Source organism: Nilaparvata lugens, chromosome 8 (assembly GCF_014356525.2).
Source record: "Nilaparvata lugens isolate BPH chromosome 8, ASM1435652v1, whole genome shotgun sequence".
In the NCBI taxonomy this organism is placed as follows: domain Eukaryota; kingdom Metazoa; phylum Arthropoda; class Insecta; order Hemiptera; family Delphacidae; genus Nilaparvata; species Nilaparvata lugens.
In genome coordinates, this window is record NC_052511.1 from 40,477,278 (window position 1) to 40,505,043 (window position 27,766).

At 34.2% G+C, this 27,766-nt stretch overlaps 2 protein-coding genes across 2 annotated transcripts in view; one reads left to right on the top strand and one right to left on the bottom strand.

Moving 5' to 3' along the window:
- LOC111049363 (slit homolog 2 protein) lies at positions 1-25,025 on the bottom strand. Its single transcript, XM_022335409.2, has 2 exons — positions 24,746-25,025; positions 1-5,364 (listed from the first exon to the last, which is right to left on the bottom strand). Exon 2 carries the CDS (start codon positions 5,238-5,240, stop codon positions 2,637-2,639), a length of 2,604 nt encoding a protein of 867 aa, XP_022191101.2. The 5' UTR covers positions 5,241-5,364; positions 24,746-25,025; the 3' UTR covers positions 1-2,636.
- The window catches only part of LOC111049358 (protein timeless homolog), a 249,705-nt gene that overhangs the window by 116,488 nt on the left and 105,451 nt on the right, over positions 1-27,766 (top strand). The gene's annotated exons all lie outside the window — the stretch shown is intronic.

Below are 27,766 nucleotides of genomic sequence, written 5' to 3' on the forward strand. Positions count from 1 at the left end.
TTTATCCAAATAACATTTTAATCTCATCGTTCTATATCACACTGTCCAAAGGTTTCCAGAAAACTAGATTATATTCACATAACTATTTACAGTAGCTTATAAATTAATCATCGAACAGTTGGAGCCTGTCCAAGTACTATAATAAAAAACATTAATTTCACTTTCAATTTGCTATTAAATGTAAAGAACCGTGAAGCAGTTGGTTTTCAATAAGAAAACTTAGACATATTCTTTTCATGTAATCATAGATTGAAAACTGATTTGAAATTGTGAATCTGGATACACTTCTTAATTTTGAAACTTCACATTTTTTGAGTCAGCTTCTTTCCAAATTTCTGGATATAATGTTTCTAATTGAACCTATATTTTCTTGATTCATCATGCTCGATCCACTGTTATTTTTTTAAGATCTTTTGTATATTTTTGTATATTTCTCTTCAAATATAGCAATTGTTCGTGAAGCTGTGAAATAGCTAATAATTGAGTCACTGGGACTCTGGAACTCTGGAGCTCAACGAAAAAACTGAATCTGAGTATAGAACCAGATTGAAGCATGAGTTTTCCATTATCGAGTATCTGTGAAATTAAACTCAAGAAATCGAATTGATGAATCTTGTCTTTTTTTGTAGAAGATAATTTAACAGCATAAAAATTACAATAGAAGTGATTCCTCACTAAATGTTTAAACTACTTTCTTTCTGAAATTTGTCATAGAAAACCATTCTTGATATCACCATCGATTTACATACTATCATAATGATTCAGATTCTGCTTGTAAGTCTTGACTTACAAAATCAACGCATTCTCTCAATCTATATTATGGAAACATTACAAGGATTTTACAATTTTACTCTCAATACTCGATAAGAAAATTACAAATTCGTCTTATATCCACAAAATACCGATTCGCTCGTTCTAATAACTTCTATTCAGTTTTAAATATTTTATTTACAGTATTAAGTAATTATTTACACTTGAATGCATCGAAAAAACCAAATGTATTCTATTGTCAAAATCATTTATGAGTTCAGATTGCACAAGAACGATTGCATTCTCTGAGCAGCTCGCTTTATGAAGAAATATCGTATCCTAGAAAAATAAACGTTCAATAATAAAAGTAATTGAGGTATATAACAGAATAATTTATTTATTTATTCATGTGGCTTTTATCGGTAGAGAGATCATTTTGGATGTTCTGCCTTGCCGTATTATAGGAGAATAATGAAACTACAATAAAAACTCCATTTTGATAATTCCATTTTTGAAAATTCAATTACTTCATAGAAATATTTATTTATTATTGTATCAAAGATAAACATTTGCGATTATTCTCACATCGATCTATTCTCAAATAGTTCATCTATTCTTTAAATCATATGAATGATTGCAAATGAATGTATAAACGTTACCGAACCTAACAATTACAATTTGATTAATTCATGCAGTAGCTATCACTACAGAATTGTTTTTTAGAGTTTATAGGAGATCGATTTCACCCAAAACATTGTAGGGAGATTAACCATCCATTCAACTCCATGTTGAAGTACTTCGCAAATAATCCATTGGATTTTTTTGCGAATAATCCATAGGAGTTGATTATGAAATGAAAAAAGTAAAAGCATAATGAATTATTGGAAAACCTTTGATTGGTTTCAGACTTGTTAGTTTCATTTTTGATTAAACTCAAACATTTCAATCAAACAATCGCTGTTCATTACAGTGCACGAATTCACTGTTGAAAATATGAAGTCGATTAAATATCAATGCTTATTACTATTACTGTTCAAATTATGTGCATCAGTTTTAGTCACAAACATCTCAAATATTCACAGATTCACTTTACACGATTCCACCGTACTATACATACTACCCTATTCAAAATTCAATTCCCATGAAGAGTTCCCATTGAATTGTCACAACCTCTCATCTTTTAAAATTACGAGAAAATGTCATAGACTTACACATTACTCATCTCCAGTCACATTCATTTTTTGTAGAGATTTGTGTATTCTGGTATCGATTGTTTCACAATATTAAAACTTGACTACTTCAGAGATGTTGTAAATAGGTTGTCATAATCTCCCATTTATGGATATAATGGAGAACTAGAATTTATTGCTCGCTACACCATTATCAATCTCTCACTGAACTCTTGATAACATGAAATTGATCATAGTGCGAATAAGAGGCTGTGACAATTCCTAGTTCTTTTTCAAAATAACTACTTCAAAATCACCTCCACTACTTTTCCAAAAGTTTTTCAAATTAGGTTTATATTAGTATCATGTCTTATTGTTCACTTGATGACAGTTCCACATCACAACCGTATTCCATATCACAATACCACTATATCAATGTTTTTCATCCTCAGAAATATATATTGAATCTTTTACTCCAGAATAGAGAACGTTTTGATAGTAATTATATTTGGTTTAGCATTGTTAGAACTGGCAAATCAGTTGACTTCACTCCTAGAAAGATCTTAGAAAAATTGAATTATCTTCAATAGATTTGTAGAAGTCACTTACATTTTACATTTGAGTCTAAGACAATCCAGGTTTAAGTTGTTGAGTCACTCAGACAGGACAAAACAAAGAGTCTAATTCACTGTCACCGAGTGGCTGTGTGTTGTGACGTCACCAAACCTCTTGTCTCTCGTGATCGGGATCCAAACTCCGCACCTCTATATCCTCATGTTGGGAATAGCCTCTCCTTGCTTGTCGTCTTTGAGAAGCTCTCATAGCTAACGCTGCAGCTCCTAGTAAACCTGCAGCTGCAGCCAGAACAAGCAGCCCAGGATGATGAGTGTACCTCGCTTCCACAGGATCCTCGTCATCTTTGTCGCTGTCCTCGGGTTCCTCCTCACTCTCCTCAGGCACTGAGATTCGTTGAGGAGCATTGGGTTCCTCAGGTCTGTTTTCGTTACCTTGACCTTCCCAAGTGAACGAGTGTAATGGATCTTGTTGCTGTAACTCCTCCACATCTTTCTCATCCACTTTTGTGTCATTGTGACTACTTTTCCCTCCAAGACTCCTCAATGTTCCTTTAGTTGTAGTTATCATTGGTGTCCTCCTCTCTAATGGTTTCTCAGTGGACGGTTTGTGCCCTTTTGTCATAGTCACAACACCTCCATGGGTATCTGAACCAGACGATTTCTTCTTCCCAAAAGAGAACGGTTGTTGAGTTGTTCCATTACTTGTCACTTTCTCCCCATCAATAGATTTCCTCACTTTTTCCTGAGTCACATCCCCTTTCTTCTTTTTCATCTTCTTCTGTTTCATCACATCTTCTTTCACTCTAGTAATTTGTGTAGTAGGGAACAGCGGTTGCAGTGTTGTCATCTCATCATCGGATTCACTGGGTGCAAAGTGGGGGAAGTCGTTTTGGTAGGAGTCATGATCGAAGGACATCTCAGGCTGTTGATGCTCGTACCTAGATAATCGGTGGATTGTTGGAATTGTTGGTAGTGTAGCTGTTGTGGAAGTTGTAATTATTTGAAGTAGAGATATTCCTGAGAGATTTTGGGGGTAACTACAAACCGGCAACTTTTGTAGAGTTTGAGTGTAAGCTTCCTGCCAGTATTGATCAACATTACCAGCAATTGAAAAATCTTCATCATCTTCCTCTCCATCATTGTTAATATTCAGATTATCCTGTAAGGGAATGATTGTAGTTGTTTCAACATTGTCAAGTCTTTGCCATTTTTCAGAATTTTCACTACCGTGTGATTTGAGTTTCAACAGCCAGCTAGCAAGCCAAGTGATGTCTGTGCAGTTTAGATGTGTTCCTCTCAAATCAAGAACTTTCAACCTTGGTAAAAAGTTTACTAAATCGGATCTGATATCTGTGAGGTTTGTGTAAGCCATACTCAGCACATCAAGTTGGCGGAACATTGACAAAGCAGCTGTGTCATCTAGTAGTTGCTTTGCTAGAACTGGACTGTAGTTTAGGTTCAGAATTCTCAGACGATCCGATTCTGGAACCGGGAAAGCAAGAGATCTGTTGGTGGGCTGTAGTGATGTCAATGATGCTAAACTGAGATTTAGTAACCAACGTGGTCCGGAAAATGTGCTGCTAGATAGTAGTTTCAACGGATTACCTGAGAGATCCAGGTTTTTCAAAGCTGCTAAGTGGCTGAATGCTTCATCACTGACGACAGATACCTTGTTCCATGCAAGACGTAGAGTTCTCAACTTTGAAAGTCCTGCGAAATCTTCCAATGTAATGTTGGAGATGAAGTTGTGGTCTAAATCAAGTACAAGTAAGTAAGGTGGTAAACTGTGTGGTACTGATTCTAGCTGATTTTCAGCTAGCAGCAAATGACGTAACAGCTCTGACCGCCCTAAGGCGTCTTCTTCAACTATTGATATTTTGTTGGAACTGAGGTCCAGAGTTCTTAAAAGTGGAAAACTGTCCATATCACCGCAACGAACGGCGGATATTTGATTACAACACAAGTACAAGTCGCGCACTGATTGTGTGAGTGTGTCAGGCACCCTGACCAGATTTGTATGTGATGCGTCGACGGTTTGCAAGCGCCTTCCCGCACCTAACAACACTGAAGAGTCCTGTTCTGTCTGCACAGCACCGAGTCCATCGTTCCTCGCCAGACTCAACCACAGTAGATTGTCCAGAGACCTGAATGTACCCAGCATCACTACACGTAACTGGTTTTGAGACAGGTCTAGTGTTTGTAGTCTATGTAGACCTGAAAAGGTTTTTTCATGTAGGTTTGTCAAGGAATTGGAACTTAGATCTAACCGTACAAGGTTGATCATTGTAGCAAACTGAGATTTCCCCAGATCGTAGATGTGGTTCATGGATAGGTCCAATCGTTCCAGTGTGACCAACGATGTCAGGAATTTGATGTCAGATATGTTGTTGTGGCTGAGGTTCAGTGTTTTCAAGGACTCTGATAGGATCTGCTCGATTTGTGTCAATTCGTTGTCGGACAGATCGAGGCTGATGAGGTTCGATGAGAGGGTGACATTGTCGAGCACTGTGATACGGTTGGAGTGGAGGTCGAGGTGGGTCAATGTGCCGAACTTTGCTGACTCAGGGATTGTTGAGAGGCCTTTGGCGCTGAGGTCGATGCACTGCAGCTGGGCCGCTGTGATTGGCCCTCGGCTCGTGTGGCAGAGGCCTCGCGAGGCTCGGCCAACTCGCTCGTCCGAGGTGAGGCGAGCCGGAAGGGCGAGCATGAGGGCCAGACAGCTGAGAAGTCTGCAGCCGGCTGCCATGCTGGTGACTGGCTGACTCACTTCTGTGACGTTCTCTCTCGCTGCTGATGATCATAGTGGCCTCCCGAGCGGAGATGTGTGCTGAGCAGTCGTCGTTTTCTGCATCGTGTCATTGCTGTCACTCCTGCAACATAAAGTTAATACTATGTATTAGAAGAATGTTATATGTCATGAATAACATTTGTAACAGAATTATTTAACAAATCAAATAAAACATAGATGGAATCCCACAATAATAATTCATGTGAGGATTAGTGTTCCATACAGAAATATTTGTTCTTCATAATATATATAAATTAGGATTTTACTGTCTTCCTTCTTTTAGCCGAGTTCTCCATCCTTGTCTGTCTTCCCACTCATCATCTCTCAAATTCCTCATTACCATAGCCTCATCCACTTCATCCCAGTTCTTCATAAACATGAGCTAAAAACACACGATCGTTTTGTCAGACGAGTCGAAGTCAACTCGTTTTTTGCTCGATTAGACGCTACACCTCCACTGATTCCACAAAAGGAGAGCTAACTGCTTGGTCTGAGAGTGCGAATACTAGTTAAATTTCTGAGGCCAAGGATGGAAGAACTTTTAGGTCAGCAAGAACGCTTGTATGAACACAAGGGGAGTACTATTGAGCTACTGCCGATTCTTCCATTGTTGTGCGGAGTCAGTCAGTGAGGATAGCAGAACGTAATAAATCGATGACTCGGCAGACGCTAGGTCAAAAAACGCCTCTCGCCTACTAATTAAAATACACATTCTATGAGGCATAAACTCAAATATAATTTGATGAATATATGATTGTTTCTAGAAGTCTTATGAATCAAATGAGTAGATTTCAGTTGGAAAATACACTAACCCAACTTTCAAAACCCATTATGGATTCAAAAAGCATCCAAATTCATTTTTCTTGCATTGCAAATACATTTGTATGGCTATTGCAGTAAATTAGAGATCGACATATCAGATAATTCAATATTGCACTTGAACCACACAAAAAGACAGCCCGTCTCCTTACAATTAATTTATTCCTAGTCTTAATATATTATTAAGTTTATCACACTATAGTTTTATGTTTACGAGTGTTTCTGGCTCATGAGGATTACGAATTCAGTCTAGTTCAATTTTTTCTTATCAAAATACAGTACATCATCTAGCAATCTATAGTGACCTTGAATTAATAGTCGCCAACATTAATCAAGGATGGTGTAACGTGGAGTGAACAGAAAACATGGGGAGATGAACAGTGAACAGTGAACAGCCTTTGACCGTGGCAGACATGTCATGGATGAAAACTCACGTGCAATTGACAGAGTGATAAGTTGCAAAAAGGGGTCGGTCGCCACAGACATGCCTTTGTTTTGTGTCTCCGGCCAGTAGTGGGCCTCTGGGAGGTGTGAGGATGAGAGAGACAATAGCGAGAAGGAGGGAGGGAGTGTGTTTGAGAGAGATAATGGTGAGAGAGAGAAAAAAATAGAAAATAAATAAGAGAAGAGAGAGAGATAGAGAGAGTAAGAGAAATAATGTAGAGAAAATAGAGGAAGAATGGAGATGGAATAGAAAAATGACAGAGAGCTTATTGAAAGAGGAAAAAGAAGTTAAGTATGGCATCGAGAGAGAGAATAGAGAAAAAATATACAGAGAGAGAGGCATTAGAGAGATAAATATTGATACAGAATAGAGAAAGATCTTATTGAAAGGGGGGAAATGAGGAAATCAGGAAAAATGGAGATGGAATAGAGAGTTGAGAAAGATCTTATTGAAAGAGGAAAATGAAGTTCTGGCAGCAAGGGAAACAAAGCGATAGAGAGATTAGAGGAAAAATAAACAGAAAGAGGCAATAGACAGATAAAGATTGATATAGAATTGAGAAAGATACAACTGAAAGGGGGAAAAATGAGGAAATCAGGAAATAGGCATAAACTGTGAGAAAACAATTGAGAGAGAGAGAACAAATCGCTACAGTGATCCAAAGAGAGAATAGATAATGGTAAAAATGATATAGAGAGAGTAGCAGTTAGGCAATAGACATAGTGAGTAAATGAAGAAAGAGAGAGAAAAAATAGTGAGAATATTAAGAAAGAGAGTCAGATAGAGAGAAAATGTATTCATTTGTTGCCAAATACAAGCAATATTTTTACATTCCTTGCCCTATTACCATAGGTAAGGAAAGTATTGCTTTCCGAAAAAAATTAAGCTACCCAAATTTCTATACGTTTCAAGGTCCCCTGAGTCCAAAAAAGTGGTTTTTGGTATTGGTCTGTGTGTGTGTGTGTGTGTGTGTGTGCGTGTGTGAGTGTAACTCAAGATGGCGGCTAAGATGACGAAAATGTTGTAAAAACACGGTTTTTCGCGATTTTCTCTATGCAAATTTTGACTTTACATTCCTGAATATCTGCCCTTCAGATACAATTTAAACGAATAATTTCCAGTGGGAAAGATTGAGCATAAAAATCTCTACATTTAATGTTCAGTAACATTTTCACCTAAAATTCAAAATAACCTTCAAATTCGAGAAAATGTGATTATCCAATATTACAAACTGTTGGCAACTGTTGATCCTATTAAATCATTCACTATGAAGAGATCGCAGACCTCATGTGTCACCAGCTGGCTTAGATCTTTGAATAGTATAGACTTGAGATGCGCGTGGACACTAGCGTCAGGTGATTAATTTTCATAACGGCAAGGAAAGTTGTGTGAGTGCGCCACACCAGATTTTTTTACAAATAAAAATAATCATTAAAATACAATAGTTTTTGGCGTGACTTGAGCTCCAGCCACGAGTTCTAAAAATAAGAAATACATTTTTAAATCTAATAACAGCAATAAAAACGAAACAATTCTGTTGATGGATAATCTATGGATGTTAAATGAAGATGGATGAGAATGAATTTAGAATAATGTTGAAGAAGGTTTAGGGGGGTTCATTGTCAATCGACAATGAGAATTAAGATTAAAAACACTTCACTTACATGGGCTGCTTGAACAAATTAATGAAAACAATATATTTTTTATATATTGTTTTCGTTAAGATTAGATTAGTCTATTCATGTAGATTAAAATACATACTCATTGAAATAAATTACAACATTTGTGCTGGCTCACACTGTAAATCACTCCAGATTATAATGAAATAGCAAGTCCAGTTTGAACTATTGAACTAATCAGTGGATTAAAAAAATAGATAAACAACATAGTGAGAGACAAATGGACAGAGAGACGAAAGAAAGCGAGAGAGAGACGAGAGACAGTGGAGTAAGATAGAGACATGAGGAAGCGAGTGAAAGACAGTGAAGTGAGAAAGACAATGGAGTGAGAGAGTGACAGAGAGAGATTGATTGATTGATTATTTGCCTTCATTAGGGCGGAGTTAGGACTCCTGGTCCTCTCTGCCACATAACCCCAAACTCTCGCTTGATTGATTGAGTACTTTATTTATGTACATTACAATATATACTAGCTTTTACACTTATATACAATAGCTTACTATACATCAAAATTATAGATGAATTTACTTAATATAGACTAAGAAAATGATTTTTTAACTGCATATGATATGAAAGAAGCAATTGGTAATAGCTATAGATAATATTGTTATGCATCTACATAAATTGGCGGAGCTTTGGACATATCAATGTCCATTCTTTGGAAATAATATTCAAAATATTCCTCTCAGTAACTCTACCAAAAAGACAAAAAGAGACAGAGACAGAGAGAGAGAGAGAGAGAGAAAGAGGTATACGTTGGAAATAGAATTGAGAGGGTAAGAGAATAACTTGAGAGAGTACTGAAAAGAGAAAATTGTTGGAGTGGGAGGGTGAGTGGTTTGGGAGTCCTCTTTTTGTGAAAAGCTCTGAGGACCGCCAGCATACCGAGTATTGTATTCAAGAGCTCGGGGCAGTTCTCGAAATTACTTTTACGAATAGCTTTTCCGGTTTTCAAAGCTGATGAAAATCGGCACGTGGCTTTTCCTCGCCTGTTTTCTTCGTCTCAACGGTAGGTAAAAGGAGCTCCTCTCAGATGTCACCTCTGCTGATTAGGTTTGAGGACTGGAGGCTAGATTAGGTTGCTAAATGTTTGTGGCTGTAATTTAAAACTAAACTGATTCGAGAAGGTCTTTGTTGTTGTAGATTTTTGATCAAGTGAAGTAGGATTCATAATGCAACAGAAGCCGAATTCGATTAGGTGTGCTAAATATCACTGTCCCAAACGAATAAAGAATTATAGTTAATTTGTAATTAGGTAAATAAGAATGTACGTAATATCAAGAACTGCATTCTATTCTAATGGAGGACATTCATTAGATGTTATATTTGACAATTTTTCTCAACTTTTGTACAGTGAATGGCAAATTTTTAAATTAATATTCTTGACCATTGAATAAAAAACAAAATTATCAACTAACTAGGGCTACATGCAACATATCCGTTGAACGCTAAATCACGATTACTAGTTGGAATGGCCGCATTGTGTTTCATTCTTGGTTCAAACTATTAGCTGATTCTTCTGTGTTTAAACTGAGATGGTGCATAATATGGACCTCAGGTCGGTATGCAGATACTCGGTTTAAACGGAGAAATGTCAGCTGATCGTTTAAGGCTGTGAAAAGGCTGAAAATAAACTTTCTACTAGTGATATTTTTCAAAGTTTTTCGATTTGTATATCATCAAGCTATCAAAATGGAAAACTTGGGGGAAACTTTTTCTTCCGATCTTTACATTTTGAGATATGAGCGCCTGAAGTTTACATTTTTGGGACAGAACATTTCAAATTCGGTAAGAGATAAATCCATGAGATTTAGAGGATTGATTCTTCATACTATCGTTGATCTAGTAAAACAAAAATTTTCTAAAAATATTAATTTTTGATAAAGTTATTCAATATACCAAAAATAACAACAAAAAGTAATTTTTAGTCAATTTAATAACTTTCTCAAAAATTGATATTTTCAGAAATTATTTGTTTTACTAGATCAACAATAACATGAAGAATCAATCCTCCAAGTCTCATGGATTTATCACTTACCGAATTTGAAATGTTCTGTTCCAAAAATGTAAACTTTAGGCGCTCATATCTCAAAAATTAATGATCGGAAAAAAGTCTTCTCCAAGAAAACTTTTTCATTTTAATAGCTTGATGGTATACAAATCGAAAAACTTTAAAAAATATCACTAGTAGAAAGTTTATTCTTAGCCTTTGCACAGCCTTAAATCCTGTTGAAACACATTATGATGACAAATAGAAAAACTTAAAAAATATCACTAATAGAAAGTTTATTTTTAGCCTTTGCACAGATTTAAATCCCGTTGAAACACATTATGATGAATACAACCATATCCAGAGTGGTTTAGCATTAAACGTAGTGTTAGCATAAACGCTCTTTAGTCATCCATTGAAATCCCCCGTCTCACTGAAAGACCCTATTTTGTAGATGAAATTTCCAAATTAGCTGTAATTATTCACTTCATGACGCCAATGAAGTGGAAATTGATTTTTAAAGATTTTTTGAGAGTAGAAAGTTCCGAGAACATTATTCCTTTCAAGTTTGCAAATTTTGTGTAATGCTGATTACGTTTAGGCTTGTTGCAAATAATTGGCAAATTGTAACGAGACGCGACGTGACAAGACACGTGTCTGCTAGATGAGTTAATGTTAATGTCATATTATAATGCTCACATATGAGCTAGCATCGTCACAATGGGATCATAATGATTTTCTTGTCTCACTATCAGAGTGACGTGAGACGTTGCGTTGCGTCGCGTCTCGTCTCAATTTGCGACAAGCCTAATGTGATAGAAGGCAAGTGTCTGTAATATTAGCGTTGTAATCTGGCCTGTGATGAGACACGCTTTAAAGTATGTTAAATTGTCACCAACAGATTCCTCTTGACCTTTGGACAGGTCATTGTAATTGATCAATTCATCACTGAACTGCCTCAACTCAACTAGTGTTGAGTGTCATGAAAAGCCTGATCATAAGCAACCTTCAAAAGATGATTTAGCAATAGTTGTATCACTCATAAATGAGGTAATAATAAGGTCATACACATAAAATGGTCTCATGTAAACCTTCTCCTTGTTATGAAATAGGTAATAGTTTAATATTCTCAAGTTTTCTTCTACAGTTATAATGATCCGTTGTATTATAATTATCTAGTTTGTCTATGCAAATAAACAAACTGGTATCATCGATTTTGGGACAATTTTTATTCTGGCATGATGTCAGTCCATGGTGATATCATTATATCAAAGAACTTGTAACTAGTTCTAATAACCTACATAATATTTGGACAATTTGAGACAAGATTAGGAAATTGAAGAAGTTTTGGGCAATAGCCTGTTTTTTCTTTTCCGACTACTGTATTATTTACTCTATCCAATAAATAAATAAATTAGGCCAACATTGTTTGAATTACCTATCCTTTCACCATCGAAGATATCTTAGTCTGTAAATGAAGTAAAATATTACACTCAATCTGTAATTGAGGTAGAAAAATCACCGACATGAAAGTGAACATAGATTTGTTCTTATTTTCTATTCGAGAATCAATTATGTCACGTTTAGTGGATTGCATGTGTAAATGAATAATAATACACTCTGTTTTCAATTACTGTATATGAACATTCAATTTTATTAGAAATCATTAATTTCATACTATTGGAAGATCACCAATGTCTCCTCCAATCAATGAATGAATCAATCAATCAATACTTTATTCAATTTAACACAAAATAAATCAAAATACAAAAACAACACAATCATAATATTATTTTGTTTATTCATTACGAAAATGGTAATACTATTTAATAATATATCAATAATAATAATATATTCAATAATAACTTCAGATGGGCTGAAGTTAGAAAAAAGCATTCTCAGAGAGAGAATGAAGGCATACTGGGAGGAGAAAAAACGGAGAGTACCCAGAAATTTAGCTCATAGACGTACTTAGCGACTTCTACTATGGGAGTTAGACGCGAATAATGATAATAATAATATATTTAATTATAGTATTATTTAACGAAAATCCAAATTGAATGCTATAATTCACCCTGGAGACTTATTGCAATTATTCAAATGCTAATGAATTAATTAGAAGTGAATGAATGAATCAATCAGTGATTTCCATCTATTAATAATATTATATTTAATAGTATTATTTCTAAAGATTACTCCAGTCAGACATTCCAGTAATGGTATGAAAATTGAAAACGAACAGGAAATATTTACAGTTATCACATTGCTATCAGCAGAGTACAGTATCGATTCTCGGAGTTCCCGAATCAATCCTAGTGTACGTTCGATTGTTCAAGTCCATTGAAATGAGTTTTTAAATCGAAATCGGAGTATTCTTGTACGATTTTTTCAATTACAAGTCCGATAAAAGACCAAGTGTACCGTGCTGTTATCAGTGTCGTCCATTTTTCACAATATTTGAAATGGGGTGTAAAATACCACATCAGGGTTTCCAGCGGTTGTGGTTCATTGGTTTGAATGATGTGGCGCATTCGCGACAAGAGATGGTATCTTGCGGGACAGGATCGGGAAACCCTCATGGAAATGGGGGAAACCCGAAATGGAAATGGAAAACCCCGTTTTGCAGAGGAGGACCCTATTTTGTAGTTGTCGTTTTACACTTGACGCGCCCGCGTATGCCCCCCTCGGGGTGTTTGCTTTTTGGGGAGTTTTTGGAGCGTTCAAATTCAACTGTTGGTTGCAGTCAGTCACCCTTCCCCCTCACAATTCCTTCCCACCACCAGTAACACCCCCCTGATTTGGTTATGGTCGGCTTGTCATCGACACTTGCTCTAAGTCGTCATGATGATGACGGCGTTGAAAAATGATTTTGTTTGTGTTATTGAAGATGAAAAATCATTTGTATGATGTTGATTGGAAATTATTCTCTTCGTGATTGCTGATGTAAAATCATGAGTTGGATGGGTAGGGTACAAAAATTTTGTTTGTGTTATTAATAATTGAAAATGATTTTGTTTGTGTTATTGATGATTGAAAATGATTTTGTTTGTATGTTGGCGATGGAAAATCATGTTTATGATGTTGATTGAAAATTATTCTCTTGCTGATGTAAAATCATGAGGTGAATGGGAAGGGTACAAAAATTTTGTTTGTATTATTGACTAGCCGTCAGGCTCGCTTCGCTTGCCTTATCCGTCTAGCCAGGGGGGCTCCGCCCCCTGAACCCCCGGCTGGATCGTCCAAGAATGAGATCAGCAGGTTCGCTTCGCTCGCCTGCATTTTTCATTTGAGCATTTTTATCTTATGTTAGGACGATTCAGTCGGGGATCCAGACTAAACGTCTGGCTAAACGGATATGGCGAGCGAAGCGAGCCGGACGGCTAGTAATATAATATTTCCAGGGATAGCTCTGATTGAAGTAGCAGTGCCCAATCAATTTTTCCGCGATAAATGCATTTCAATCTTCAACTTGGTGCCAACCTAACAAAGTAAACTCAACTTAATGCCAACCTGACAAAATTATTGATTTAGTTACCAGTTAACAACTGTTTCGAAGAGGTACTCTCTCTAGATTATAGTTCTATATTAACATATGGTATGGACATTTTTCAATTATAATTAAGAGAATAAGAAGAATATACATTCTAAAAGACGAACTTTAAACCCTTAAAAACCACCCTTAAAGTTGAAATATTGCCAAAAGATTTCTTAGTGCGCCTCTGAAGGGCCAACTGAACATACCTACCAAATTTGAACGTTTTTGGTCCGGTAGATTTTTAGTTCTGCGAGTGAGTGAGTCAGTCAGTCAGTCAGTCAGTGAGTGCCATTTCGCTTTTATATATATATATATATATATATATATATATTATATATATATATATATAGATGATTAAAAATGATTTTGTTCGTGTTATTGATGATTGAAAATGATTTCGTTTGTGTTATTGTTGATGAAAATCATGTATTTGTTGTTGATGGAAAGTTATTTTCTTTGTGTGACTGTGTATTGATGTTCACGAGGAAGAGGAGAAGGATGATAGTATAACACATGTTTGGTACTCGTTATTGAAGATGGAAAACTATGAGGATGATTAGGATTTTGATAATGATGGTGATGACTTATTCATTAAATCATTTGTATAGCTAAGACATATGATTGAAATGATAATTAGGCATGAAACAGTCAAACCCTTCACTACATCTATCCTAAATTTAGGCGAATGACAGTTTGAAATAAATTGAAGTTACTTTTAATATTCTTCCACTCCTATCACAGTTTTCTGTCCAAAACGTTTTCCCGAAAAAAATTAGAATTTAGAGCAATTCCATAAAGAATAAAAATGGAGTTTCAAAGTTAACAAGCTAGTATAAATTTTCAAAAACATTGAATTTACTGCAAAGTGTCAAATCACTGATCTAACATATCTATTGTTTAGTTAGTCAATGATTTGATGTAGAGTAGAAACTAACACATTCAAAATGAGCACAACGATGAATATCGATTGAGCATGTGATACATATTATTATATGGAAAGAGATCAATGTTCATGATGATTACCAGGAGGAAGAACAGAATAAGCAGTACGTGTGCAAGGAGGAGAGTACGATTTAGCTTGATTCAATAAGTGAGGGGACCAATGCTTAGGGATTAACACGGTCAGTTCTCTTTCAAATACTATTAACAACCGTCAGTTGGGCAGAGATGCCCATAGAGAGATTGAGGAGGGAGTGTTCGAAAAACGAGTGCTATAAAAGGATAGAGTTGAAAGAAGAAAATAGGAGAGAAAACAGAGTTGAAAAGGAAGAAAGAAGATTGAGAGGAGAAGAGGAACAAAGACGTGAGATTTCAATGACACAAATAAATTGTAGACAAAGATATAATTGATGATGGTGATAATAGCTTGTGGAATGAAAATTGAAATAGATAAGAATAACGTATCAAAAGGTGAAAGAGAGGTAATGTCTGACTAAGAAAATGACATTTGAAATTCAACAAATCTATGATTATATGTTCAGTAATTACTTTGAAATGAGATCAAAAATAAAAAATGAGAGACGATAAGGATTGATAGTGAGAATAGCGTATAGAATGAAAATTGAAACAGACAAGAATAACGTATCAAAAGGTGAAAGAGAGGTAATGTCTGACTAAGAAAATGACATTCAAAATGCAACAAATCTATGATTATATGTTTAGTAATTAATTTGAAATGAGATTAAAAAAATGAGAGAAGATAAGGATTGATAATGAGAATAGCATGCAAATTGAGAATTCAAACAGTCAAGAATAACGTATCAAAAGGTGTAAAAGAGGTAATGTCTGATTGTAATGTCTGAAAATGACATTTGAAATTCAACAAATCTATGATTATATGTTCAGTAAATACTTTGAAATGAGATCAAAAATAAAAAATTAGAGAAGATAAGGATTGATAGTGAGAATAGCGTGTGAATTGAAAATTCAAACAGCCAGGAATAACGTATAAAAAGGTGAAAGAGAGGTAATGTCTGATTGAGAAAATGACATTTGAAATTCAACAAATCTATGATTATATGTTCAGTAATTACTTTGAAATGAGATCAAAAATAAAAAATGAGAGAAGATAAGGATTGATAGTGAGAATATACATGCTATTCTCTCTATCAATCCTTATCTTCTCTCATTCTTTATTTTTGATCTCATTTGATCTCAATTAAAAATTCAAACAGCCAAGAATAACGTATCAAAAGGTGAAAGAGAGGTAATGTCTGATTAAGAAAATCGCAGTTAAAATATAAAAAATCGATTACTATCATGTTCAGTAATTATTTTGAAATGAGATCAAATTAAAAAATGAGAGAATGTGATGCAGAAAGGGAATTGGAGGGCAAAGGAGTAGAACAGAATAGATGAAAATGTAAATTTTATGAGTAGGAAAATTTGAGAAAGAGAAAGATACAGGAAGGAGGTAATTGTAGAGAAGAGTGAGTATTTTCTAGACAGGAAAAATTATGCTGAAATGATGACAAAAAGATATTGTTAATGAGATTTAATGTCTGATTAAGAAAATCACAGTTAAAATATAAAAAATGATTACTATCATGTTCAGTAATTATTTTGAAATGAGATCAAAAATAAAAAAAATGAGAGAATGTGATGCAGAAAGGGAATTGGAGGGCAAAGGATTAGAACAGAATAGATGAAAATGTAAATAATTATGATGAGGAGAAAAATGTGTGAAAGGGAAAGGTACAGGAAGGGGGGTAATTGTAGAGAAGAGTGAATATTTTCTAGACAGGAAAAAATATGCAGATATGATGACAAAAAGATATTGTCCATGAGATTGAATCACTGAGATTAAAAAATCGGAAACGTCAAAACAAAATGGTGGAAAATGGAAGAGTAAAAGAAAAACATTGAAAGAGAAAGAATTGTAAGAAGGAAATAAAAGACAGAAAGTGGAAAATAATTATTGATAATGGTGTAACAGACATTGTAGAAGACAAAAGGGAATAAAGAGTTAAAAAAGGGTGAAAGAGAGAATAATGGAAGGGTAACGAGAGAGGGAAACAGAGGGGAGAATGAGTGAACAACGCTAATCTGTTGTAATAGCGGTCTGTCACTGATAATGCATTTCTTTTTAGACGTGTAGAACGCATTCGAATCGGTTTATTAAAAAATGGGTGCACCGAAATTCCGGTTGTACTGTTTATTAAAATGTCACGCCAACATGGGTTGCTGTTGATTTAATATTCATTTTGTTAGAAGTATTATTAATTTTGTTGTTTGTGTTACCAATGTAAATTTCCTCTAGTGACACCCTCTGGAGCAGCATGTTTCGGAATAATTTTGTAATTTTGTTAGAATGGAAGAGGAGGAATATTGAATTATGTCTGGTTCAAAATATGTTATTGACTTTAAACAATACAATATTTGTGAAGATCACAATTGAACAATGCAATATTAATTTGTGAAGTTCACAATATTTTTTGGCCGTGACAATGTTGAAATAATGCCTCACAAGTTGTTTTTTTTGTGAGGATTGTGCCTACATGAGCCCCAGGCTTGAGGAAATGATCGAGAGACATAAATTAACCGTTTTCATATCAGTAAATGATTATTATTGAAAATTCTATTTATATGTAAAAATCATTTTAAATACTGAATAATTATAAGTTTTCAAGGTTATAAATATATTAGTAGTCGAAATGGAATAGCGAGCTGTAGTATAATATCTATACTGACGTCATTACTAGCGTAGAAAAATAAAATGGCTGCCATAACCTGCCTGTAATTGGCTGTCAAGGTGTGATGGGCGAGCTGAGCCGTGATTGGTTCTTGCCTGGAATTGTCAACCTCTTGCCTGAACAAGATTAGTGAGAAGTGTCTCCCATTTAGAATTCCATCCATTAACTAAATAATATTATGTCAACCGATGAATGACGTATTGACAATTTCATACAAATTGTCTCCCATTTTTTTTTAGTTTATTCAACATGTTATTTCTCTACTTTATTGAAATCTAGGTAAATTTACAGCGGGCAATAAACATATTTACAGCGATTCTAGTATTTTTTCCATTTATTTATTTATTGACAATCACAAATCTTCGTGAGATGAGTTGTTTAGTGTTGAAAAGCTGCTCAAACTGTGCGAAACAGAATTGCATTATGCTTGGATATAATTCAAGTATGACATTAATAAACCTCGAATATATCAGCGATATATAAGATAATATCTTATATCAGCTATGAAATAATAATTAAATCAGCTTATTTTTGGAATACTGTTATTCCAAACTGGTTACTCCCCAGTGCTGAATCCCCCCTGATTAGAATTGCATTGAATACAATTTATAAAAAATAGAATACTTTACTGGATCAGTATTGATTTAATATGTAAGTAAAAGAATAAGACAAATTATACGAAATGTAGAAAAAACTAATAAATAGGCTACTAATAATGATGACTTACAAAGATGTAGGTTAGAAAAATAACAGCTTCTACCATATTAAGAAACAATCCTCGATGTAGACTCCAACAATTTTCTATAACATGAAAAATTTTCCTTGGCGAAACAATATTTTAACTACTTTTATTATTTCTGTAATGTTATGGGTAACAAATGAATTTGAAATTGAACTCTGAGGAAAAATTTATTTTTTAAATTGAGTTATAACTCCAGTCAAGACTCTCATATCGGGGGTATAAACTCATGTCATTTAAATCATACGATTATTGTATTCAAATGTTAACATGTAGCTCGCTTTAGCGTATCAACATGATCTCTTCGAAGTATAATAACCTGCGTAGGCTTCGACCTTGTAAGATCGATTATCGTCGACCGACCTTCACACTGGAATGACCTTGTGTCACTTTGAAGGTCACGAATATTGCCCTTGACATCCTCTTAAGCGCTTGATGATTGAATTTCTGAAGAGCTTTCAGTACAGTGATCCTTTATAACAAATAGGGGTTTTATTGATTAAAAGAAAATTCATGATGAACATAGGCTACTTGAAACATTGAAAAAGTATGAGTAATAAAAAAAATTGTGTAGTTGAGAAGTTGATATTGTGGTGTTCATATTGAATGAAAAAGACTAAGAAATTGTCAAAAACCACAGATTTATTGATACTTAGAAAGACCGGTTATTACACCATTGTCAATCTCTGATCAACTCCTCTCTGTTTATCAGAGATTGACAATGGTGTAATAACCGAAACCGGTCTTTCTAAGTATCAATAAATCTGTGGTTTTTGACAATTTCTTAGTCTTTTTCATTCAAAATTTATTAAACACATTCTAATTCATATTGTCAAATTCGAGACACTTCCAATAACCTATCATCCTTTGAAAAAGGTTTCTCATCTTTCATCCAAAAAGCAAAACTCGTCAAAAGTTATTGTTCACAAGTTCAGCCTTATTGGAAAAATTTCATTTAAACTCTTCCCAACTTGAAGAAAATAAGTAGTTGAGGAGTAGAGTGAGCCGTACTCAATTTTCAATATTGAAAGATTTCAAACTGAAATTAATAACGTCAAAGGAGTTCTGCTCCACTTGACTCTTATTCTCCCTTGCATCTTCTGCAGGTTTCACCTGTAATACGAGTACCTTTCTCCTTTCCACTTATTTCTTCCACTTTATTATGATTCTCCCTATCAGTTTAGGGAGACACTTTTCCTTATAATTTGTTACTCTAGTTTTTTCTGTCATCGCTCTTTTCTCCCTCTCCTTTTCCATTTAATATCTTCAAGCTGGTTACTGCCTTAAGTTTTCTACTACTGTATTTATTTTCCAATTTCTCTTTCTCGTCTAATTTTCATCAACGTTTTCTCATAATTTGACAAATATTTTCGCTGTAACCGTGCTTCTCGTCTTTCTCTTTTCTTTTGCTTTTTGTTATCCATCTCGTTTTCCCTGAGTCTTATTTGTGATCATTTCTCCCCTCTCTCTCTCTCATTCATTCATCAGTTAATTATTGTTGCAGATTACTCTTATATCTCATTCAATGATCCTTCTACCGTGTTAGATTCTTCTCATCACAGAACTATTTCTCAATCATTTAGCCTTTCTTGTTCTTTCGCGTTATTCTTCATCCTCCAATTCCCGTTGACAAATTCTTCCCATTTGCATCTCGTTTCCTACATTAATCTTTCTCCTCCCCATACTCCTTCATTCCTTTTCTTCCTTTTATTCTCTTTTTTTTCTCGTTTAATCACTCCATTTGTTTCTCGCAACTCTCTCTCTATCTCTCTCTCTTTCTCTTGTTAATTCATTTATTTATTTAACTATCCAGAATTACACAACTTTCAAAGAGTGCCTCAGGCTTACGCCCAGAACGGTTCCATTAATGTAGCTAGGTTATGTGTCACTTCTACATTTTCCACACTCCAATTTTCAATTCAAATCATATAAAAATCATTTTTCAATTGAAAAAATACCTTTAAATTGAATTAAACCAATTGTTCCTACTCTCTTATCTATTTTCTCCTCAAAAAATACTGTTATTCATATCTCATTTCAGCACGCTTTTTCTCCCTCACAAAGTTTCCTTCCATGTTAATTCACTTCCCTTGTTCCTAGTTTTCTGTCTCGCTTATTCGTACTATTTAACTACGTCTCTCTCTTTTCCCCTTCGATGACGCTCAATTCGCTTTCAGCCTTTTTTTTGTCTCTTTTCTCTCTTTCAACTCGCATTTCTCTTTGTGCCAGAATCCCTATCGATGATCGATTCTTGGAAAAGCGCATCTCTGTAAGTATTAGTAGAATGAACGGATTCAATATTTGCTTTCCAGTTTATAAATGGCATAGTCAATAGTAGCATGGTTAGGTCGACTCAGTCAACCAAAAGGAAATCTTTCAACTCAATCAAGTATGAAAGTGAAAGTTCGTTTGATGCTCGACTTTGTAAAACGCTATTCCGATAGTAGTAAACGCTATTTTCTGTAAAACGCTATTTCAAGATTAGCTATTTATGACTTTCATATTTCTGAAACCAGTACTCTCGATTGTGACTCAAGTGTTGGATTGGAAGATAACTAACAGGAGGCTTGAAGTGAAGAATAATTCCAGTATTCATGCTTCAGCAGAATCATGAATTCATTTGAAATAGATTACGATTTTAATATTTTCAATCTATGTCAGTACTGGTGATATAATTCAAATTAAGTTCATATTTCCTTTGAGTTTTTGATAATATTGTTGTATCAGTTTAGTAAAAATCAGGATCCTTGACTGAGCTACTGAATGTTCTTATTGGTTGTGCTTGATCTATTTCTTACAGTTTCTCTTTATTCAAACCCAATAAACCAATATATGATAATACCAGAGACAAGAAATATAGCTTATGCTTAAGGATAGCTTATGCTTATCCTTTATCAATGATAATACTTGGTTGGATTTTCCTAAATTTCTGAACAATAACAATTTTGATGAACAAAAGTTCATCAAAACTAGATAGATTTTTCAATTGATAACTGAGTCTTAGCTTTGTGTCACACTCATTCATTTTTCATTTATTTATTTATTTTCATTTATTGCCAATTAGAATATCCAAAACATATTACAAACTCTTTATGATATGACATATCATTAAAAATATAATAAAATAAACATAATTACTCATACATATACTTGAATAAAATTAAAATAAAATATAAAATCCAGGCATCACCAGCAAAAAGAAAATCTTTGCCCGCTGGTGAGAGTTGCAAAACAGTAAAGGAAAAACATAATATTTCGAAATAATGCAGAAAGATAAGGTTAAATTTAACTAATAACTACAAAACTTTATAACAGCAGAAACATAAAAAATAAAAAATATTGTGCAGAGAAAATAAAATAATTAAAATTAAATTGTTATATTTAAGGTAAAGAAATTCCCTCTTTTGTATATTATTAAATATTCATGGTCATATTCTTTGTATTCCGGACTATTTAGCAATACTTTTTAAAAACGCTATGCTATAGGTATCGTGCTATTATCTCTATAGTGAAGTCCACGTTATAATAACAGTGTTTGATTAGCGATGGTATTGCTATCCTTGTCCATCATTTAACAAAGCGGATCTCTTTCTCCCTTTTTTCTGTTGCCAGATTGTCTTTTAACAATGTAGAATTAATATTTAATTAGCAAAATTTTTCATCTCAATTATGAAAATTAATAATAAATTATTGAAAAATATAATTTTTTGCTTGATAATATATTATCGTTTATTTTAAACGAAGAATGTACAGTTAATATTACATCAATGTACCTGTATCAGCTACCGTCCATAGGAAACATTGACAAGACAGAGGATCGGCAACGTTGTTCTCCTATCTTTCTCCACTGCCATTCTAACTTGGTCCCAATATAGAATGTGGTTCTGGATTTGAGTATTTCGACTGCATTCATACAGTACTGTAATTGGAAGAAATGGGTCCTACTTCAAATAATACTACTTGAAATTGATGATGCATTGATGAATAATCTTAGTTAAATGCAATTCATTTATTTATAACACCTCCAACTACCACTCAATTCTCTAAATCCTGAAATTCAAAAATGTACAAATTCATTTTCAATAGTGGATTCAGTGCCTTTTTTCGATGCTCCATTTGTGTCTTACTATTAAATTATCTTCACATTCTGATCAGTCATCAAAACTTATTCTAATGTTTCAAGACCATTGTTTGAATAAAAAGATTCCATTTTAAATTATTAGTTTAAGATTTAGAAACAATTAAGTCTCTACTCCCACTGGCGAACAAGTGTTTCACTTATGCCAGTAGCTCTTCACCTCCAGCCGTATTTTTCAGATAGTTGATATAGATATTTAGAATAATAATTATTTTTATTTTTTTCTCTGATTGTCAAATCTTTGTTATGTTTTCTGTGTTTTGGTGAAATAAATTGAATTGAAAAAAATTGAAAAAGACGTACTATGAAAAATTGATTTGTTACAGTAATGTCCTCCTTAGAGTATGACCTTCAATTGCAATAATTATAGCTCCTTTGCTCATTTAGATTTATTAATTATCGGAAAGATCATCCAGTAAGTTACGAATGGAAGCAATTCGTTCATAAAATCTTCAAACCTATTAATGTGTCTACATACACTCTTGATGACAATATTGAATATGCCAATTGAAAATTCGTTGAATGCTATAGTACAAAGGAAGGTGTCTTTGGTAGATCGTAGTAACACGTATGAAGAGTATTGTATGTATTGAGTATAGTTATAACAATACGTAGTAGAGTATTGTGTATCGCGAGTAAGTGCTTAGCCCACACGAATTAACTCACTCTTACATAAAACCGTTGAATGACATCACTTGTTCACTGACAACCGTACATTGTCAGAACTGTAAAGCTTGTAAATCCTGAAGTGTCAAATTTAGTCTCCATTAATTTATATAAATGTCCTGCTGAAAACATGACAAGTCAACTACATCCATTCATATCATCGCTTATTAAATATATTCCATCACAATACAACATTATCAACACCACGAAAAAAAAACTGGAGTTAACTAGTATCATACTACGCGATCGAAGACTAGTAACATTATTTCTGTTACATTTAAATAAGACAGACATAAACATAGAACATAAAAGGGCCTGCTACTTGAACTGGTAAGATTTATCGTGGGCTAGAAGTAGCTACGTTACCAGTTCATTTATTTCATTGACAATTAAAAATCATAATTATAATAAATATAATATGATTGGGAGAGGACAACAGGCATAGCCAAAAACTGTCTTCTCCCAAATTTTACAAATAAAAGTTTCAAAAAAGAATATGGTTAAGATTTCACTTTCACTTCAAAAAGTCCACATTCCACTTCGAAACTAATGACTAAACTAAATAATTTTTAATTTTTATATTTAAAAACTGATTAAAAACATAAATATTTCACTCAAATCTCTACAAATTGGAAATTTTTGAGTAATTTTGAAAATTTTGAGCCAGAAAAGAAACACAACTTCACTATTAGCACAGCTGAATCATCACATTTAATCAGCTCTTTTTGTAACTCATACCCTGTATAGTTATATATCAGCTCTATTAACTAGCATGAGTCTCCTCCCTGAGAAACTAACAGAGGGTCCACCCCATCCTTAAGAAATTTACTGTGTAACCTCCTTCTCGTGCGTGAGGTATTACCTATTATCTATATCACTGAACTTATAACTGGCATTATTTATTTATTTATTTGTTGATACAATCACAAATAATATGAATATGATAGGGATAGAACAACAGGCATAGCCCACACTATTCTGTTCCCAAATTTTGATAAATAATAAAATGTCCGAAAAAATAGGTTATGTTCTTACTGAGGAAATTTCAAGCTCAATTTCTGTCCAAAAATATATATGAGCTAGAAATTTTGAATTTAGAATGATTAAAATACCAAATTATAGTCAAATATTGCACTGTACTATGCAAATTAAGTCTATTATATCAAAGACATAGACATCAAAAGTTTGTTACATCAACTACTAACATGAATGATAACTTTTGTATCGTGCTTTCATTTCTAAAAACTAATTCTGGTTTTAAGGATTACAACTGGTTTCATTCAGTAATTGAAATAAGTGGGAACTATTAAATTTCAAATAATACTACTTGGAATTGATGATGCATTCATCATAGTTAAACTAAATCCACCTAAAACTCATGACCTAGATTATTGGATGGATTCAAATCTGGCATAATATTGTATACTCAAACAGATCGTCATTTGCATAGCAGATGCGAATTCAGTATCTCACAGGTCACAGACATAGAATATTATCTTGAGAGAGTGTCTGTTAACATGAAACTACTAACATCGATTGAATAAAAACTGGCTAGTGACTAGCAACTTGTTTTTAGTTTGAGCTATACAGATATAACATTCTACAGCTGACTCGAATCTTGGAATTTGTCTGAAAATCACTCTGAATTAGCAATATAATTGCTATCCTTTATTCAATCCACCCAATGATAACTGTTCACCTAGATTACTAGTAGATTTATAACTGGCATTATAGTGTTTTATGCAAACAAAAGGCATTACCTGAACACTCAGCTGTCAGTTGTTATCCTAATGATTTAGATGGGGCGTGGTGATAATAATCCAGTCTCCGGTTGACGGGTGTTTTCAACGTGTCTCACTACCCTTAACCATCACTCATATTTTTACAACAATTTTTTCACACGCACATAGTCACACGCACTCGCAAGCACTGGACCGCGCGCGATTTATGTGGCCAACGGCGTATTAGATCGTAGTCTCTGCAATGCGCTGTGGAGCTGTACAGTTCCTGGTGACATCCGAATTTGAACTGAGGCTGGAGACTGAGTCGGTCTGCATCAGGAGCGAATCCACCCCTACTCCTCCTCACCCACTCAACCACCCCCTCCCACAGTTTACCACCCCTCCTCACCCTGAACATTGCTCAGCACAGATGCCCAGGTTCGCCAACAGTATTCGAACCGGGGGGCTTTCCCGGCAATTTTCCGAATTTCCCTCGTCGTATTATTTGGGGTTTCCAGTGTCTCTGATCTTTGAAATATTCTTGCTGTAGCCCTTAGGCTAAAAGCGGACATTGTAGAATGTTTGTGAGGCTGTTACATTCTTCAGACTCTGAAGATAATAGTTTCAATGTATGCAATATTTTGTGTAAAACTGGAGAACTATGTAGACTTTTAAGATGAGGAAACATTACATGAAAAGTCAGATCCTAACTAAGACACAGTAGTGTTTAATGTATTTTCTGATCTGTAATGATTATATATATGATCTCCATATTGAACTTCTTATTGATCTCTCTCAAGTACATTTATCCCAAGTATGTTAACAGTATATTATTTTCGTTTTGTGTGGTTCATTGGAATTTCATCAAGGTCATGTCTAATGAATTTGTCTGAAGATTGTCGACAAAAATTATCAGTCGACTTAAAGTTTCATTCAAAAGATTGAATCATCTGTATGATACTTGTATCACTTGTCTGAAGATACAAATGATAAGATAGAATCGTAAAATTAATTGTAGAACTTGTATCCAGAAGGAACTACAGAGAATAGAAATAAAACTTTGGAAAAGTGTGAAGGAAATAAAAAAAAAATAAACTGTAGTAAGAAATGTGACTTCATGTGTGAAAAAATAGATCAGCAAATTCGAACCCCTAGTTTTTTAATAATCTGTCTAGTTTTATCATCACTTTGACTTCCTCAGAAAGAAATAAAACAGCATACCGTATCGATAATTCTTGTGAAAATTCGATCAATGGATACATTTCAAAGTTCAAATTCAAAGTCCTAGTTTTTTTCATATTATCACTTTGATTTGTTGAGAAAGGAATAAAACAGCATACAGTACCGATAATTCCTGTCGGAATCCGATCAATGGATACATTTCAAATGTGTTCACGTATTTTCGATAAAAATGAAATCAATCTGAGAGTGAAAGGTTGTTTTTTACTAGAAAACGTTCCTGTGACATTGGGAAAAGGTGGCTCTTTTTATTATTAGAAAGATCATGCGGCGTGTTTTCTTGTACGAACTCTCCGGTATTGGAAAAGGAAAATAGATTGTTCATGACAGTTCCGGGAAAAGAAATAGAATTGTTAGCAGGTGTCTGTCTGTTCAGTAATATGAAATTGGAAATGCTCAAGCTTCTAGGAAATTTATTGGAAAATTGGTGTTCTTACTGAGCTTTCAAAGATGAGAGGAAAACTGTCAAGTTTTTTGTAAATATATTTTTTCGTAGATTTATCGGGCCTAATGTTGAGTTGGATTTAGTTCAATAGAATGTAACCAACTAATGGAATCATCGATCAATTGAATGTATCTGATAATTCTTCTTCACTCTTTACATTGCCGACTACAAATAAGTATGCCGACTTTAAGTACTGAATCAGTAGTATCAACTAAAACATCAAGATATTTAGCATTGTCAACTTCCTCATTTTTGGAACATAATCAGACAACAGAGTCCATATCTTGTGTAGTTGAAATTCTCTCTGTACAACTCCAATTCCTTGCGGTTCCCCTGTTGCATGAGGTGAAATGTTATGAAAACATTTCTTTTTCAAATCTGAAATTAATTCCAATGAAGCCTAACTACTTTCAACCCTATTCCAGTCAATAACTAAAGATATTCGGTTGTAAAATAAAATGAATTTCATTTTATTTAAAATTACGTACTAAAACAGAATAAAAATACACATTCTTCAGCTCTTTCAGTACAAAAAGTTCATTGATTTCGTTAGTTCTGTATATTCTTCATGAAGTAATTAGAAATTACTAATCTTATTATTTTGTGATTGTAGAAATGTCTGTAAACTTCTTTGGCAAATAAATTTCAAATTAAAAAATTCTCATTATTCATTGGTTGACATTGTGTTTGACTTTAGAATGACAATAGTCATTCGTCCAAAAATACTTATAAGGAAAAATGATATAGATAAAAAACAAGTTTAATTGTCTGCAATTACTTTTGTAACATGTAATTATTGATTTATTCTTATGAGCCTTTCAAGGCATAACTGCGACAGTAAGGGAATAATTATATTGAGTGACCTGGCTGGCTCTGGTGCCAGAGTTTTCAGGTCGCAACTGATCAATTTCAGGGTCTCTTACATGACTTTACAAATGCTTTTCAATCAGCCGAGACTGACGTTTTAATGTGTCCATCTGAAACATGAGGAGAACATAAAATACGAGTACTTGGTGAACTTTGTACTTTACAACACAGAAACTTCTCAATCAGAAGTTTATTATTTTCAAACTGAAATTCATTCACACTAGGGAGCGAATATTATTTTCAAACTTTCTCATACTGAAACTCATTCTCACCAGGGAGCGAAAGGTGTGCTTCTTTGAATATTCTACTCGATTGAGCGACACGAGCTGAAAATATGCCAGCGTAATCTTGAAAATACCATGCTCCACTCCACACAGACCTGCATCATGCTACAACTTCTTTTCATATCTTCAACTCGTTTTCTTCCCATTCTTGTACCCGGACCCGTTTATCCTCTCCCCCTCTTCTCCCTAAAATCATCCCGCCCCCCACCCCTGGAATCTGGGAAA

Bases quoted from the DNA above. Each gene is read 5' to 3' on its own strand.
- LOC111049363 (XM_022335409.2), bottom strand. From the start codon at position 5,240: ATGGCAGCCGGCTGCAGACTTCTCAGCTGTCTGGCCCTCATGCTCGCC.